The following is an 18,081-nucleotide window of genomic DNA, read 5'->3' on the forward strand; positions in this document are numbered from 1 at the left end:
GTAGTCCCCGCCTGCTGACAGGGAGGGGAGGGCTTGCTTCCAGGTTCGAGGCCATGACCTGCAAACAAGGCAGTTTCTCAGCCGGGCGCTGAGAAACGTCAATGCCAGCCAGGCCTGCCGTTGAGTCGGCTCACAGCCCACGGGGCGCCCCCATGGTTTCCCACAAGCACATGACCCCTCCTCGGCCCCCTCCTCGCCTTTCGGCTCCGCACACTTACTTGAGGAAGTATCTCTGGCCCGTGTGCGTGAGCGCCATCTCCCAGCCCGGAGGTAGCGGCAGCTCGTCCGTCACGTCGTAGGATTGCTGGCGAAGGTGGGCGTGCTGCTGAGCCGGGCTCGGGGTAGCTCCGGCCCCGGCGCCCAGCTGCAGGGATGCGGGAGACGAGTGCGAGCGGACGTGGTGGACCCCGACGGCGGCATTGCTGAGCCTCGGCGGGTGGCTGCCCGAGTCGGTGCTGGACTGCCGGGAGTGAGAGCCCGAGTCGGGCTCCTTAAAGAAGGATTCGGGCAGGATCTTTTTCCTCCACGAGCTGGGCTTGGGGTTCATGACAGAGTTGAAGAGGGCCTCAAGATCGGTGTCCAGATCCTGGGTGACATGGATCACTTGCTGCCCCGGCGGGGGAGGGACGGAAGCAGGGTTCATTGTCGCACCTCGCGCCGCAAAAACTTCCTTGCAAGAAGCCCTCGCAGAGCCGGGAAGTGGGAAGGGAGTAACGAATCAAGAGCGAATTAAAGTAGGCAGGCCAGGATTTCACCCTCTAAAAAGTGTCTTGCGGACTTCCAACCGCCCTCCCCCAAAACAATTATTGAGTAAGAGTCATAAAAGACAAGGCAGCCCTCCTCCGAGACGGGGCAACTAAAAACAAACTCTTCGAAGTAGTTCCCAAGCAAAATTTTTCGGAACCGTAGTAAGCTCGTTTGTTTTGCGGTTTTTTTCCTTTTCCCCAAAGGCCCCGGCGGCTTTAGCGGCAAAATCCAAGGCAGCTGTCCCCTCCCTCCCAAAACTGAATCTTTATCTCGACTGGATCTCCAAGAACAGATGAAGCACGTCTAACTCAGGCCCCGAAGGAAAGTTATGCAACTTTTCTCTCTCTTCCCCTACAACAGCTTCCAAAAGTTTGCTACAACTCACCCTAAGCAAGCAGCTCCTTTAAAGGACGAAAGGAACGATCTGCAGTCGCGGCTGTCACGGGAGGGAGAGCTCAGTCTCGCTGCCCCGAATTCCAATGGGGCCTGAGACTCGAATTAAGTATCCGGGTAGGGAGAGAGATGGGCGGCGGCGGCGGCCGTGCAGGGTGGGAGAAGGTGAACGTTCCGACTTCGAACGTTGAAAGTCCGGTGAACGTTCTGATTTAGAACGCTGGAGCTTCCAGGAGGTCCGGCAGCGTTCCGTTCCAGGCCTGACCTACGCTTCCTCCCTCCCCTGGCGCTTGCACAGAAGGAGGCCAAGCTCCTAAGCTTTTGATCTGTCAGCCTTTCTTACAGGATGGACCAAGACGCGATGCTTGAAAGGGAGAGGGCGAGAGAGGGTTCCCCCCTCCTCTTTACATACCCATTATCTTGATCTTGAAGCGCTGCGTACTTTCCACCGCAGTGCTGGCAATGGTGGCGGCTCTCGGAGTATCCCAAACAAAGTTACCCCAAACTCTCAGAGTTTGGGCGGTGCAGAAAGTTTTGGCAGCTACATTATTCATGAGCTCAGCGTCTGGGACCAGCCCGATTACATGGTACACCCACGCGCTCTTCGTTCTCCTCCCACGGCTCACTGAAGAGCCGGACTCTGCTAGATTTTTTTCCCCTCTCAGCTAGGCAAGCAGAGCTTCCAGGGGCTGGGTTTAAGGAGTTTTACGGGAATCTCGGCGGAAATCCAGCAGTTATGACTAACAAATCAGGCAAAAAGCAAGCGTACCACCACTTCCTCTGACCACCCCCTTCGGGGCTCTCCCTAATATGGAAACCTACAGCAGAAATCCCATATTCTCTCCTGATTGCAGTTTCAGTGGGTGGGGACTCCTTTATCAGGCAAGCCGAACGTGCCCATGCAAATACTCCCCTAAAGCCATGTCCCGACTTCATCGGCCACTTAACGAGTATTTATTAGCGGTTCAGAGTGGGGCTTTCAAATGCAAAAGTATTTAAGTACACTGGGTGCTACAGGGCAGTGAGGGAAGGGAGCGAAAGAAGATGCCTCGTTATCGGGATTGGGAAATCACCACCCCTTCTTTTCAGTATACATAATCTCAGATCTATTAGTTACTATATAAATTCCCACAGGAGCTTGGCCAATGAGAGGAGGAGACCTGACTTGGGTGGGTTTAGTCTATCCTTTCCCAATTTGTTGCTCTCCAGATGTTTTGGAGGAGATCTCAGTATTCCTGACCATTGGCCATGCTGGCCTGGGCTGATAGAAGTTGAAGTCTGCAACAGCTGGAAAGCATCGGGTTAATGGAAACTGGCCAATAAGTATGTTCTTGTCCTCACTATTGCAAAACTATGGTCACCTTGCTGACTGGGAAGTCTTTTTTAAATCTAAACCTGCATAGGATCGTGCCTTTAGTCAGTTAAATTAACCTGCTAAAGGTGTAATCTCTTTAGTAGAATGCTGAGAATCCTAGTAGTCACAGGAGTTTTTGTGTGCGTGCATGCATGCATGCATAGGCTTGTGCCCTAACACACTTTAACCAATAAAAGACAGTGCCCTATGGTCAGCCAGCCAGCATCTATTGTTCACACAAGTCTGAGTTCCCACTGCGACCTCTTAAAAGCCTTCCCAGGTAGCAGTGTGGCCTCTATCTTCAAAAAGCCCTCCCCTTGCCCTTTCAGCCAGCCACTTTTTTACCTGTGCTAGTCACGGCTCCAAAGAGGAAAGGCTGCCTTCACAGCAGATACCAGGTGGGGGGCATTCAGGGGAAGAACAAGGCACCACTGCATAAGAAAGTGGCCCCAGTGCTTGTGCAGCAGCTCTTGCATGACCATAGAGAAAGAAAGACTCGGTAAAGGAAGTGTCATTCTGAGGAAAAGAATGACAATTGTCAGAGAAACAATTCCCTCCAAGAGACCTGTCCTCTGGAAAGTAAACACACTTCCTCCCATTCTGAGGTCGGGCTACTGTATGGTGGGGAGCTTCTTTTGGTAGGAGACTCCATCATTAATCCAGACAGCTGGGCTTGCAATAGATTCCAGAATCACATGGTGAGTTGCCTGCTTGGAGCCAAGGTTGCTGGTATCATGTGCTGTCCAGACAGTGCAGGGGTGGAGCCAGTGGACTTGGTCCATATTGGTACCACCAATGTAGGCAACTGTAGTCAGAGATTCTTAGAAGCCAAGTGTAGGCTGCTGGGTTAAAAGCCAAGGTGGCTTTCTCTGAAATGATCCTGGTTTCATGTGTAGGGGCAGCAGACAGACACAGCTGAGACATTCCAATGCATAGATGAGGAGTGGTGTAAAGAGGAGGGTTTTGGTTTTGTTAGACTCTGGGAAACACTTTGTGAAAGTGGACCTGTTCAGGACCTGATGGGCTAAACTTGAATCAGAATGGAACTAGACTGCTAGAGCATAACATTAAAAAGGCAGTGATGCAGCATTTAGACTGAACCCTGGGTAAAGCTGACAGGAGCCGGGAAGCATCCAGTTTGGGTCAACTCCTCCTTAGAGGATGAAGGGGAGGAAGTTCCAGATTGCCCAAGCACAGCAGAGAGGATATTGGCAAGGAGGTCATGACAAATCCAGGATAAGTTAGAGAGGACCAAGTGCCGGAATAACAGGTGCATGCAGAAGGAGGGGGACATTGTGCCTAGGTGTTTCTATGCAAACACTAGAAGCCTTGTAGCCAAAATGGGAGAGCTGAAGTGCCTGGTGCAAAAGGAGAATCTAGATATAGTGGACATTCCAGAAACCTGGTGGAATGGAGATAGCCAATGGGATGTGGCCATTTCTTGATATAAACTGATAGAAAGGGCAGGATAGGGCAAATAACGCCCTCTGTGCTGAAGTGGGCATAGAATCCAGCAGGCATGAAAATCCAAAGTGTGAAGACTCATTTGCTCTATGAGTAAAAATTCCTGGCTCCAAGACAAACTTAGTAATGGGGGTTTGCTATTGTCCTCCAGACCAGAATGCTCGGGGAGATTTTGAGGTGGGAAATGAAATCGGGGAGGCCTCCAGCAAAGCCACTACTGCAATAATGGGAGACCTCGACCACCCACACATCAACTGGATGAATGTATATTCCAGTTCTGACAGAGAGGTTGATTTTTTTGATGTCCTAAACAACTGTGGCCTGGAGCAGCTGGTAGTGGAACTAACCAGAGTAGATGCAATCCTAGATTTAGTCCTGGGTGGAGCTGACCAAGACATCATACATGAATATGTAGATATTGTTCAGCCATTAGTGACCATGCTAATCATCATTAAATCTGATGATTTAATATACATTTAGGTTGAAGACTACCAAAGAGCTTGAACATAGTTGTATTTTGACTTCAGAAGAGGAAGCTTCTCAAAATTAAGGGAGCTGGTTAAGCAGAAACTGAAGAGGGGAAACAAAGAGATAAATTAACTTTGAAGTACTTGGGGATTACTCCAAAATACTATATCAGAGGCACAGGTAATATGCATACCACAAGTGAAGAAAGGCAGCACAAAATCCAGAAAGTATCAACATGGTTAACAAGCAAGGTCAGGGAAGTCATCAGGGAGAAAAATAAGCTTCCTTCAAGAAATGGAAGTCTTGCCAAATGGAAAGAATAGAAGGGACCACAAGCTTGCACAAAGGAGAGGTACAAGGAAACAATCAGAGAAGCAAGGAAACAGTTGGAGGACAATATCACTAACATCAAGACCAACGATAAAGAATGCATTTGCCATTTTGATGCCCATTCTCCCAGCCTGGTGGAATCCCTGATCTCCCTTGGATCCCTTTTTGAAAATTGGTGTTACATTGGCCATTCTCCAGATCCCTGATACAAAAGCTGTTCTGATGAGCATAGTATATATTTTCAATAATAATAATGTCAATAATTTCATATTTGAGCTCTTGAAGAACTTTAGGATGGATATCATCTGGGCCTGGTGATTTATTAACTTTGTCAAGATTGAGAATGTCATCCTTTGTTACTACCTTAATTCCACAAACCCTCAATCCTGAATACCTAAATTCAGGAACAGGTATCTGTTCTATATCCTCATCTTAAGCCGTATTTTTTGAAAAGCATTCAGTTTCTCCACAATCTCTTTATCTTCCTTTCATGCTCACTTAATTCCATTATCCAATTCATCCAATGATTCAACTGCCTCTCCAATTGATTTTTCTTTCTTCTGATATATTTAAATAATTTTGTAGTGTTGGTCTTGGTATGGTTAGTGATATGCACCTCAAAGTTTTTTGGGGGTTTTTTTTTTGTTTCTTTTATTGTCTGCTTGCATCCCCCTTGAGGCAAGCTTGGGCTCCTTTTTGTTTTCCTTACCTAGGCAACATTTCCAATTTTTGAAGGAAGCTCTCTAATAGTTTCCATGGCTGTACTTGTTAACCATGCTGGTGACCTCTTGGACTTCTTGCTACATTTCCTGACTTGTTATAAGCGTACCATCTGTGCCTTTTTATTGTGTTTTTGAGTAGTCTCCAAGCAATTTGAAGGGAAGCATTAATCCTCTTGACTCTCCCCTGTAACATTCTTTTTTTTTTTTACCATTCCCTCATTTTAGAGAAGTTTCCTGTTTTGAAGTCAAACACAAATGTGTTGGATCTCTTTAGCAAACTTTCATCTAACTACATATTAAATCTGTTAGCATTGTGGTCACTGTTTCCAATTGGTTCAGCAACAGTTACATCCCATACTATGTCCTGGGCAACCGCACCTAGCATTAAATCCAAGATTAAAGGTCAAGTTAAAGGTAAAGGTTTCCCCTCGACGTTACATCCAGTCATGACTGACTCTAGGGGGCAGTGCTCATCTCCGTTTCCTAGCCGAGGGAGCCAGTGTTTGTCCACAGTTTCCATGGTCATGTGGCCCTGCTGTTACCTGCCCACCAAAGTGGTACCTTTTTATCTACTTGCATTTGCATGCTTTTGAACTGCAAGGTTGGCAGGAGCTGGGACAGAACTCATCCCATTGTGCAGATTCGAACTGGTGACCTTTTGATCAACCAGCCTAGCAGCACAGCAGTTTTTTAAACCACTGTGCCACCTGCAGTCCTGCAGTCCCCAAATCCAAGATTGTCTCCCCTCTAATTAGTTCTGACAAGAAAAACCAGAGAGAGGAGGCTAGGGGTGTACAATCAAAAGAATACATACAGAGTTTAGGGGAGGGTGGAGGATTAGGTAGGCAACCAGATAGGCAGTTTGCTAGAGGCACATGAAAGTATAACAGAAAGGATTGAATGGATTAAGGCAAACAACCCAAAAGGAAGAACTCTCAGCAAAGGTATACATTAGCATATCTAAAGTGGGACAGTTTAGATAACGTTCTTATAGACAAGGCTATGGTTTTCCCAGTTGCAATGTATGGCTGTGAAAGCTGGACCATAAGGAAGGCTGAACCCCAAAGGATTGAGGCCTTTGAATTGTGGTGCTGGAGGAGACTCCTGCGAGTCCCTTGGACCACAAGGTGATCAAACCGGTCAGTCCTAGAGGAGATCAACCCTGACTGCTCTTCAGAAGGTCAGATACTGAAGATGAAACAAAAATACTTTGGCCACCTAATGAGAAGGAAGGACTCCCTGGAGAAGAGCCTAATGCTGGGAACAATAGACGGCAAAAGAAGGGGACAGCAGAGGATGAGGTGGATAGATGGATTCACTGAAGCAGTTGGTGAGAGCTTAAGTGGACTCCAGGGGATGGTGGATAGGAAGGCCTGGAGGAATGTTGTCCATGGGGTCGCCATGTGTTGGACTCGACTTTGCAACTAGCAAGCAAGCAAAGTGGGACAGGCATACATTAGCTTATCTAAAGTGTAGGTGGACACCAAGACTTGCAACATGGACTTTTGATGTGATCAAGAATCCCATCTTAAGTCTAAAGCTGTTCTTAACCTGTCAGGCTTTCGGCAGCAATATTGCTTTTGCTCATTTTGTCCTGACAGTTCCATGATCAGCTGTTCCAAGGCACAGTCATTTAGGACATCAAGAAATTTTTATCTGAAAAAACTGGAGCATATATATATATATCCAGTCAATGTGTGGGTAGTTGAAATTACCCATGATAACACTAGTGTCTCTGTTTGAAGCTTCCCTGATCTTATTCTTCATCTGATGATCACTCTTGAGAATTTTGACCTGGAAGACAATAGCATGTTCCTATTACTAAATTAGTACTGATGCCAGGTATTGTTACCTACAGTGCTTCTGTTGAGGAGTCTGCACACTTTAGATAATCAAGCCTGCTGGACACTATGCCCACATTAAAATAGAGTGCAACGAATCTTCCAGTACACTCTTCCATTCTTCCGCCAGTTAATACCTAGAGTTGACTGTATCCATTGGTTTTCTTCATTCCACCAGGTTTTCATAAAGTCCAGTTTTAAAACCTTAAAAGTACACCTTTAATACCTTTAAAGGTGTACTTAAAAACCTTTTAAAGTACACCTTTAAAACCAGGCACTCCAAATCTCCTAGTATGGACTTGAGGCTTCTTGGATTTTCACAGAACCACTTAAACACAGTGTCCTTTTCCAGAAACATGCAACTTATGTTTTGGCATTTAGTTCTCTCCATCTGATCATCTTGTCTCACCATATGCTCATGGCTTTTCTTCCTTCCTAGAGTTGGGCAATCAGAAACTCCCCCCACCCCTTCATCCACTAAGGATAATTTAACCCAATCAGATGCTGTCAAGTTTTCCTCAGGGATCAGTTTAAAAGCTGTTCTACCTTTTTAAAGTAATGGGCCAGCATCTAACCAAAACTTTTTAAAAAAATTTGTTAGGTGATCTAAGTTATTCATTTGTGGAGAAATGCCCCTCTGTACTTGAGGCACTATTAAATTACTTCTTCCTATGCCCTTTGAGTCCTAGCTGCAGGAAGAGGCCTGACATAATAAATATCACATTATACATCTATTGATATATACATGTGGCTGGCTGTAGAGAAAGAGATAGTGAATTCACTAAGAAATAGAGTTCTTTTATCCAGCTAAATATTTATATGTTAATATTCTTAGATTTTATATATTCAGCTCAGAAATTAAACTCAATTCATACCCCACAACTGCACCTCATCAAGCTGTAATTCTAGGAATACACTCTCTAGGGAATAAGCCCCATTGAACCCAGTAGAATTTACTTCCAAGTAAACAGACATAAGCTTGGTTATCTAATTTAACCAATCTGGAATATATCTCGTAATGTCATTCTGCTAGCTTTTGCAGCTTGAAGAAATCCCATTTTCATTCTTGCACAAGTGTCAAACCCAGTAACTTTTATTACACTCATAAGTACCACTGCAAGCCATTGAACAACTCATTTTGGCTTCATTAGATGAATTGTTGCTTGCACTAGCTGTTACAGAGCCGCTAAAGGAACACCACCAATCCTGTAATTTTTCCCGTGGTGTAATTTTAGCTATGCTTTGTATTAAAATCAAACTCTTGAAAAGGCTTAGATTGTTCTTCCTATGTTACAGTCCCCAAACTAACCAAAGGGGCAACTTCGGGGGAGTTTGAATGTATTTTACTCACAGCTGGAGATGTTGGAGACAAAACCTAGGACCTTGTAAATGTGTGTATCAGATTGAAACTAGCTAAGCTAGCTGGAGAATACTTTGCTAAGAATACAGTCCTTGGGTGACTGCTCCAGGGACCATAGGAAGACTCTTATTCCCCTTTTGAAATTGGACACAGCACTTCAATTTGGAAGGGGAGAGTTGGAGATTCAATCCCTGGTACCTGATGTGGACAGAATTGTACTAGCTGCCTCTACAAGGTTAGAAAACTGACCTTGGAGAGAGGAAAAGAAACATTCTTGAAGGTGGGAAAAGGAGGAGATTGGAGAGGATATGATTTCTTATACCTCCTTTCCTCCCCCTCTAAAGTGCTTTTGCCTAACAGGAGGCAAAGACTGCTTCCGCCACTGCTCTGGCAGGTTCATCCCAGCAGAATTTCGGTGTCTCAGACATTTCAGAGTTGGTGAGCACATGACATTAGGATTGCATGCTAAATATGTTACCTTCAGATGTTGGACTGCAACCCCCATCATCCTTTACCACTGGCTATAATGGCTAGGGATAATGGGGAAGGAAGTTCAAAAACAAAGCCAAACATTCTCTACTGCTAACATATACATACCATTCATGCAACTACCTGCTTTACACCAAAATATGTCACATACAGCTATGGTTTTCTATGATTTTATTAACTTCCTTGATTCACATATTTTCTTCTATATATACGCAGATCAAACTCTCTTGCCTATGCAACTCTACAAGTAATTAATCTGTACCATACAAAACTAGTAGTTTCTGCCACTGTAACAGCAGTATTCAAATGGGGAGCTGGTAAACAGTAAGCTATCCAAGGGCACTGATTCAAGACAACTCACACATAGAAAGTACCATCTTTAGGGAGCCAAGAATTATTATTTACTTTAACACAACCATTTTTGTGATAAGCTGCTGCTGCCTCTTATACAGTAATTATTAGTGGACAGTTAGAGATGATTTTTTTCTACATTTCTGATAGCAGCTTGACCAACACTAACATAGTAATTGAAAGAAATGGGACAGAAGAAATAGTATTGCATGTGTTCCTTTACTCTTACATATCAGAAAAAAGATAGGAAATAAATGTTTGGTCACCATACCAATAATTAGTGCTTTATTTTATGCAAAAGACAGTTGTACATAAGATCAGAAAAGCTTGCATGATCAAATTAATGCTTTCTTAGCATTTGACAATTCTACCTTCCATCTGGCAGTATTTTAGCACCAATGGAATTCAGCCTGTAAACAATGTCTCATGACTCTGCCCCAGGAAAGTGTTTTGACTGGTCCATATGTTCTGTTTTCTGACATTGTTTTTCATAATTCCATACGTTTACTGAGAGAATACTATTTGATGTTGCGCACTATTCGTCTGCAGTGATTTGTTTTCATTTCTCCCAGAGCTTGTTCGAGTTGCTGAATCAGGTGGAGCAATGTAGCAGGGTCAGTTTGTAATATTTTGGTAGTTTGATTTCCATTCTGGTTAAGGTGGAGTTTCAGAATCACAGCTGGTTTAATTTGTTGTCTCAGACTTCTGCTGGCAAGCTATACAAATGGTGAGGTAGGAAAAAGTAATAATGCTATAAAAATAGCAACATTGCATTTATAATGTAACAGTAGTTAAAGAACGCTATTTGTTTCATCTCTTAATATTTATATACCACTGCACATCTAAACAAATTCCAAAGAAGCAAACAATAAGATATAAAGATTAAACAATCATGTTAAAATGCTTTTGGAAACCAAAACTACCAATCAAGTGTACTTTTTTGCAGGTATATATTTTAATTTCCAGATATTTGGTGCTATACTTTGAGGTTTGACTAATTAACTGCAAATGCCCTTTGGTGGGCCTATTTTGGTATGGCAAAAAGAAAATAGATGAGAAAGAATGATACAAAAACAGACTATTGCCATTTGATATGTTTGAGAGGTAGTGTGGAAGCAGAGTGTGGCTCTGGGGACCTGGGAGATCTAGTTCCTAGTCCCTGCTCAGCCATGAAGCTCACTCCGTGACTTTGGACCAGTCATAGACTCTTAGCCTAGCCTACTTCTCAGGGCTGTTTTGAGGAGAAGATGGAGTGAAGAACCATTACATAGTCTGCCTTGGGTTCCTCACAAGAGGAAAAAAGGCAGGATATAAATACAATGAAACAATAATAATTTGTTAATTGTTGGCCTATCAGTACATTCAGCCCAGGGAAGGCTGCAAATAGTCTCTCTGTGATACAGGAAGGAAGGAAGGAAGGTTCTTCCTTCATCTGGCTGGCCAGCCGTAGCTTCAAAATTAGCACCATAATAATGGTGGCCTACTACAGAAAGTAGAAGGAAAAATGTACAAAGAACACAGAGGCAAAGAGCCCATTTGTGGTAAATTATACCTGTTTCTTGAAAAAAAAAATTGAAGCTATGAACTTTCCTGAGTCTTTGGAAGCTGTGACTCTCAATATTTTTCCCATTCAAGATAACAGTGTGTGTGTGTGTGGGTGCACATCCATGTATCTGTAGATATGCACATTCATATGTGATTTATCCTGCCAGACAATTTAGGGCACAGTCCTAGGTACATCTAGATAGAAACAAGTCCTACAACTCCCAAACTTACCCAGCCAGAATGTAAGATCATTTTCTGTTTAAACATGCATAGAGTACATGCTCAGTTGCTGATATCTATTATCACTTGCATATTTTACCTTTCATTGAAGTTGTTAAAGACAACCTTGTTTCTTTCTGAATTTAATAAACTATATTTCAACAGCTTACTAAATGTTCTGATTCATTTTAACTTTCAGCAACATAAAAATTATAATTTGAATAAAATGTTAATACATCTGTCTGCAACAAAATGGACTATTGGTGTATTGGCTGAGCTAGTACTTATACAGAGGTGGGCAATTTATAAGAGGATTCCTTTAATATGAAACTACTGCTTCAAAGTCCACAGAAGCTTAAGTAAGCTGAACTTTACTGGCAAATTATTAGTAACTTCACTGAGCACTTTCTAGTATCCTATTGTGAATAATCATATGCAAAACAAAGAAAGAATAATACTACAGCTCCTTATAATTAAAAACACTTTATAATTAGTTTGACAATTTATGTGTTGCAAAAACTAAAACAAATATGTGAACATCAACTAAAGATTTGCACCCTTACCTGCACATCTAATCTCCATTCAAGACTGTGATAACTAGGAAGTTTTGGTGCTAATTCACTCAGAATACTTCTAATCTCCTTCCTGTTGTCGAGATACAGCTGAAGTAATAAACTATTCAATTCTTCGGAGAATCCTAGTACAAGTACAGAGTCTTGGAAATCTATCTCAGATATCTAAAAGAGTAACAGCAAGAATAACTTGAGTTCTTGATTGAGCCTATTGTTTTATTAGCTCCAAAACTATGTAGTAATTGCTTTAAGATCACACATCCTACAGTCCAATATACTTGATCTGTAGAAATCACAAGGTGGTACTTTTCACAGCACTTAAGTTAACATGTGTATTTGCTATTAAAGTCAAAGGAGAAAGCATTGGTTTTAAAAACTAAAATAACTCTACATGACAGATGCACCAGAACAGGATTTTGTGCTAGTTTTTCTGAATGAAATACAGTAACATGTGAAAGTCTACTCATGCAAGAGGAATTTTTCCTTGTTTCCTCACCCTTCCAGCCCCTCAAAATCTGCTCCAGAGGGTCCCACAGTCCTCTGGAGTAGATTTTGGGGGCATGCAGGGTGAGAGGGAATCAATATCTCCTGTTCCACTGAAGGAAACTGTTCTTAACCAAATTCCAAAAGCTCCCATCTGAAACACCACATTTTTTAAACTTTTAAAAGAAAGAAGTCTCAAGGGTTATCTCATTATCTGGAGTATTGTGAGTTACACTTACCAGGAGTTTTGAGCTCTCAGTGAGAAGATATGTTAATCCTTCAACTCCATGCTGAATTGTTTCACTACTAACATTGAGTTTTCCTGGAAAAGAAAAACCAAAAAGATACTACAAACAGATTTGTTATTTAGGACCAATCCATTGTGATACATAAGCTAATATCTAATGAAAAGTGGCTCAGCTTACAAACCTAAGCCCACTTAGTAGGAAGTAGTAGCTCTCAGACAGAAAGCAATAGTATATAATACTGTTCCTCATCTTCATTCTGTTGGGATACAGTGCCAGCACTGGGTCATGTGCTTTTTCTGAAGTCATGGACTGCCAACTTAGAATCCTTGGTTTATTTCAACTGAGCTGACTCAAGTGGAGCAGCTTGACAACTGCATAAGAGTTTATTTCAGCTGTGTTGCTGACTTGAACTAATTAATAGAGGCTAAGAGGAGAAACTTGCCCTTCATTAATTAGAAATATTTTAGGATCACAAACCTAATCCAGTTTTGTTTTGCCTTTGAAAAGTTTCCTTTGCTTCTGAAGCAGTCACGTATTAAAACTATTAACTATCTAAACCACCTCTGTCCTTTTCATGAGTTACAAGACTGCATTTGCTCCAAAGAAAAATTTGTTTTGATATCTATGAGAGAGAGAACACATTAGAACAATAGCCAACCTTGTATTTAAGCATTCATCAGGCAGCCATAGGTAACCAGTACATGCATGCAAACAAATGAGCAGGCTGGCTGAGGTGGGATGAAGTGCTTATTACTCCTCTGCATCCAGTGTAAAAACCAAGCAGGCTGTTGGAGGAAGCCAGATCCCTCCATATACTCAGCATAAGAATGGAGGTCTTTGTCCCTCCTCCAACTCTAGTAATAATCTTTGCAGGCTAGTAATTGTTTATTTGGGGGAGGGGCTGATTGCAAGGCTGCAGTACACCCTATTCATTCAGATGAACTATGTTTCTCAGGCTGAGAATTAACCTTGTGCAAGAGCTGTCCTCTGACAGCCTCCCTTTCCTCCTTTCTACTAACCCTAACTTTTGGCACTGGTATCCTAGTTTGTTAAAACGCAATCTTTCATGCTATTCAACCCAGGAAACTGTGGTTTAACCCATGTTTTCACATTAGGATATGAAACTACTTTGGTTCTACAGACAAATCTCATTCCTAGTTCAATAAACCATGGTTTATTGAAACATTACAATTATATCTGAACTAGGCCTATGCTTACAGCAGCATATTATTCAGCTGATATGATCATTCCTCTTTCTGCTATAAGCTCCCAAGAAATATTGCCCTTCAGTCATTGTCTTCTTACTTGCTGCGCCTTCATAGATTTTTGGATTTGTGCCTTTCCTTAAAAACTCCATAGCAATACGACCAAATTCACTGACAACTGGGGAAAGAAAAGAATAATTTTCAGATCCTGGTGAATACATTATGATTTAGTAACAGAAAACAAACTCTCTTGGAAATAATCCAATATAATAAAGCATATCTAAGTCCACTATAGATTGCAAATCAATGGTCCGGTTCACATGTAATGGCAACCCAGATTACAGCTTGCTGTTAAATCATGAATTGTCTCTGTGTGTGAACCCTGCATTATGATTTAATAACTGGTTTTTTACCATGAACACCATAAGAAAAAAAAATACATAAGTTTTTTGTTGGGTTGTGAATTTTGTGTTGTAATGCTAATCCTATAATTTGGCTGATAACTGAATGAACCATTGTTTGTTTTCCAATCCCTGGGGTTGTTTATCTCCCCAATCTTTCACCTAGTCCCTCCTTTTATTCCAACTGACTTTGCAACACTGAAGCTTTGGCATGTAAAGAGGCTTGATTTTTTTTTGACAGCTCTTACTCAGTACCTCTATAGCCTGACAGAACAATCTATTAACAACTCGGTGATTGTGGGTTTGTTCATAACAGCAGCCATAGTTTAAATAAGCCACAGTTCACAACCCAAGAACAAGCCATCTCTTTGTGGTTAATAAATCTTAGTTCTGAGTTTGCAGATAATGACTATTCACAATTCAACGATCAGTTTTTAATTATGTGTGAGCCAGGTCACAGTGATGAAAATCAGAAGGACCAGCAAAACATGATAGGGTAACAGAATAACATTTAATTGGTATTTGCTGTGAAGCTTGGTATTTCATACTAATTTTAAAAGTTTCAGCAATGTGTACACTTTTCATTCCTGAATTTCTGGTAGGAAAATTCTACCAGCTGACTATCAGAAAGCTAAGAACACTATAATATTATAACAATCCTTGAAATTTTAGGGGCTTAAAAGAGGAGGAGAGGTTGCAAACCTCAAAATAAGCTGAAGAAAATTGTGTTATATTTACAAATTGGGCATGTGTTTAAAATTGATGCTATATTCCTTTTTCCAGAAAATTAAAACATTCCCTTTCAAAAAATCAGAAAAATCAAAGCAGCAGGGAAAAGCATTCTCAAATATTGTATACAGTCTGCAGTCTTGTACTCCTTTTGAATTAATCCAGAATGCTGGATCTGTATTCAGTTACTAAAAGATGAAAGTGTTAAGACTCCCCACATATCTCAAAGGTGAATAAAAGGATTGAGAAAATTATTTTTACTGTTCTGTTTTCTGGTAACCAGAAATTAATGTATGTTAAATGAACCAGAGCAGAATCACAGAGATTTTCATTATATTGGTACTACACAAAACTGCTGGAGACATGTGGTTGCTAATGACCTACACCTCCATGTTTCCTCAATACTGCTCTCACATTCAGCATTAACACACAGGCACAAGTGGACACTAATGAACTCAATCTGTAGCAGGGAAACTGTGAGGGGGTGGGGAGAGGAGCTGCAAAAGCAAGGGCGGTCTGGCCTTAGGCAGGCCACAATCCACATCACATTGAACAACAATTTCACTAAGAAACTAGTGCTGTCTATTAATAATGGGACTGTGAGAAACTAATGGACAAATTGAATCAATTTGGCATAAACATTCTTGCCTGCAAAATGACATTGCCTGGGCATCCACAGGTTAGTTCAGATTCCGAGCTCTGAGGCTGGAGATAGTATTCTGAAATTTGAGCTGAGAATTGGAATTCTAATCCCCCACTTCCATACAACCTGTATGGAAATATCCATGCCACCTGCTCTCTGGGGGCAGGAAAGAGACCTTGGAGAGGAGTTAAAGAAAGCAGGAGGTTGCAGGGAAGGGAGAGAATGGAAAGCCCAGGATAAAGTCTCATGAAAATGCAGGCTGAGAAGAGTAGGGAAGCAAAAAACCAAAACAAAAGCTTCTGTTGCTTCTCCTGTTCTACATTGCAGGTCACTTAAGTGTTGATATGATTATGTTCCAATCCTGCACATGTTTACCTGGAAGCAAATCCTACAAAACTCAATGTGATTTGGAAATTTCAGTATAAGTATTATTAATAAACAAATGGGATTTAGTTCAGTGTAGTCACTGACTCTCAGCATAACATACTTCACAGGGTTGTTATGAAGAAAAATTGGGAACATAGGATGGCCCTCTAAGCCATTCTGAGTTCCCTGAAAGGGGGGGGGAACCTCAGGATATAAATGTAGTAACAGAGACATGCATAGGATTGCGCTGGTAGATTGCAATCCTAAGCACGCTAGGTTATTTAGCTGACCCAGTAGACCATTGTTTTCAGTGGTTCAGCTCCGACCTAGTCTGTGTGCAACACTGAGGAAAGGAAGCCTTACTGAAAACAGCGGGGCTTACTTTCGAGAAAGCATGCGTTAGGATTGCGCTGTAATAAGGGCCAGACAAGACCCGGGGGGCAGCAAGGTATGCGTAACGCTCGAGGCACTCCCCGTGATCCCCTCTCGGAGGGCGGCAAGCAACGACGTCGGTGTGAAGGGGCCGTGCCCCGGAGCCAGCTGAAGCTCCCTCCACAGGCCCGCCTCGGGCGAGAGACACCATGAGCGAGGCCAGTCGCTCGTACCTGAGCTTTCCACCTGGGGAAGGAAGCCCAGGTGCTCCTTATGCTCCTCCGACAGCACCAGCAGCATCTTCCTGCCTCCACGCCCCGCCCCCGTCGACCAGAAACGACGCGACGCAGCCGGCGGAACCTCGGTCGAGCGGTGTTCGGCCACAAATGCCCCGGAGGAGAAGCCGCTCCCGCGCCGAACGTTCCCGCGCCGAACCGTTCCCCCCGGAAGACGAGGCGCTTGGCGTGGGACTGCCGGGCCTAGTTCGCTCGCTCTCTAGCGGCGCTCGGTCTCTGGGGCTTCTCCGAACGAGTTGCGGGTCCGCGGCGTCGCCGTGTGGGAGGCCGCGATGAACCCACCCGAGGATTAGGGCGCTTTCGCAGCGGCAGGGTGGGCAGAAGGTGGAGGCAAGGCCCACGAGGCCTGGGGCTCTGAGTCTCCGGGAGGCCATCTGCCCACCTCCCCGCTCTCCAGGGACTCGCTGAAATAAAGGTACAAGGACCCGAATGATCTTTCTCACATCGGACCCCTCTGCATTCGCTGGCCTCTCGCCCACATGTGCTGCACCTCCTGTTGCCACTCGTTTGAACCTTTCTGCTTCAGTTTTTTCTGAAAGCAGATGCCCTGTTGCCTGGCCGAAAGAGCTATACAGGGGCTGCCTTGTGTGGGTTCTTTTCCCATCCCTTTATGTGTTGAGCTCCACAGTAATGCTTGCAAGCAGTGTATGATATAAGGGTATTCAAACCGCTGTCCTGGAAATATGGCTGAGGGCACATATGCCTGGGGTGCATAGTGGATTATTACAATTCGAGGGTAGCCAGGAGTGGGTTTTTGTGTGACAGGACTGTGAGCTCCAATCGGTTCTCAGATTTTTGGGCGCAGAATTCCTTGATTCTGCTTCGCAGCAGTTTCTGGGTGGTGAATCTCAGGGCTCTAATACACAACCAAATAGATCCTGCCGGCTGAAAGCCTGTCCATCCCTGCTGGAAGAGATCCCTTTCATGGCACTCTTCAAACGGTTTTTAAAATCAGGAGTTGAGTATATTCAGAGATATCAAATAGTAATGATAAAGAAGAAGCTGTCTCAGTGCATGTAGAGAGTGCAGGATCCTGCATGGGCATATCTAAGGTAAAACTGGTGTTGTCTAACACTTCATTAAAGGGGCTGGGGTATTTCTATGCCCCTTTGACAGTTAAAAACTACAGTTACATCGTTGAAAGGCTAAATGGCCAGTTGCAATAGCATAGTTGATAGAGGATTAAATAAATGTTCTACCTTTGAACTGGTGGCCTTTAGGTGTGTGATATAAATATATGGCTGTTTGGGCTGCCTTTTGGGGCTGTGTATTTATTTTTAATAACAGTATGTTTTGTAATATATTAATGCATAGCAATATATAATATGTGTAACTCGTGTTACAAACCTTTTAAAATTTATTCTTTTTATCTACTGGTTCAAGTTTGTTTTGTTTTTCTGTTGCATAATTATTTAAGGGGGAGCTGGCGAAGAACATCCAGTTTGGGCAGCAAAATATCTTGGGGTGCTCCTGGTGAAAAATG

At 43.0% G+C, this 18,081-nt stretch overlaps 2 protein-coding genes across 3 annotated transcripts in view; both read right to left on the minus strand.

Annotated features, from left to right (window-relative positions):
• Positions 1–1,744, minus strand: part of WWTR1 (WW domain containing transcription regulator 1) — a 91,464-nt gene extending 89,720 nt beyond the window's left edge. Inside the window, exon 1 of the mRNA XM_044432722.1 lies at positions 219–1,744. Coding sequence (XP_044288657.1) covers positions 219–643 — 425 coding nt within the window. The 5' untranslated portion in view covers positions 644–1,744. The remainder of the gene's footprint in view (positions 1–218) is intronic.
• A 7,580-nt stretch (positions 1,745–9,324) lies between these two features.
• COMMD2 (COMM domain containing 2) lies at positions 9,325–16,640 on the minus strand. Of its 2 annotated transcripts, XM_044432940.1 has the most exons (5): positions 16,536–16,640; positions 13,892–13,969; positions 12,578–12,660; positions 11,847–12,020; positions 9,325–10,235 (listed from the first exon to the last, which is right to left on the minus strand). In XM_044432940.1, the coding sequence occupies exons 1-5, from the start codon at positions 16,600–16,602 to the stop codon at positions 10,038–10,040; spliced, it is 600 nt and encodes a 199-aa protein (XP_044288875.1). In that variant the 5' UTR covers positions 16,603–16,640; the 3' UTR covers positions 9,325–10,037. The 2 variants fall into 2 exon arrangements, with proteins under 2 accessions (XP_044288875.1, XP_044288876.1); XM_044432941.1 differs by lacking the exon at positions 16,536–16,640 and having other exon boundaries at positions 12,578–12,685; positions 13,892–13,951.
• Between the last annotated feature and the right edge of the window lie 1,441 nt (positions 16,641–18,081).

The sequence above is a fragment of the Varanus komodoensis genome, unplaced genomic scaffold, assembly GCF_004798865.1.
Source record: "Varanus komodoensis strain SLA01 unplaced genomic scaffold, ASM479886v1 scaffold25, whole genome shotgun sequence".
In the NCBI taxonomy this organism is placed as follows: domain Eukaryota; kingdom Metazoa; phylum Chordata; class Lepidosauria; order Squamata; family Varanidae; genus Varanus; species Varanus komodoensis.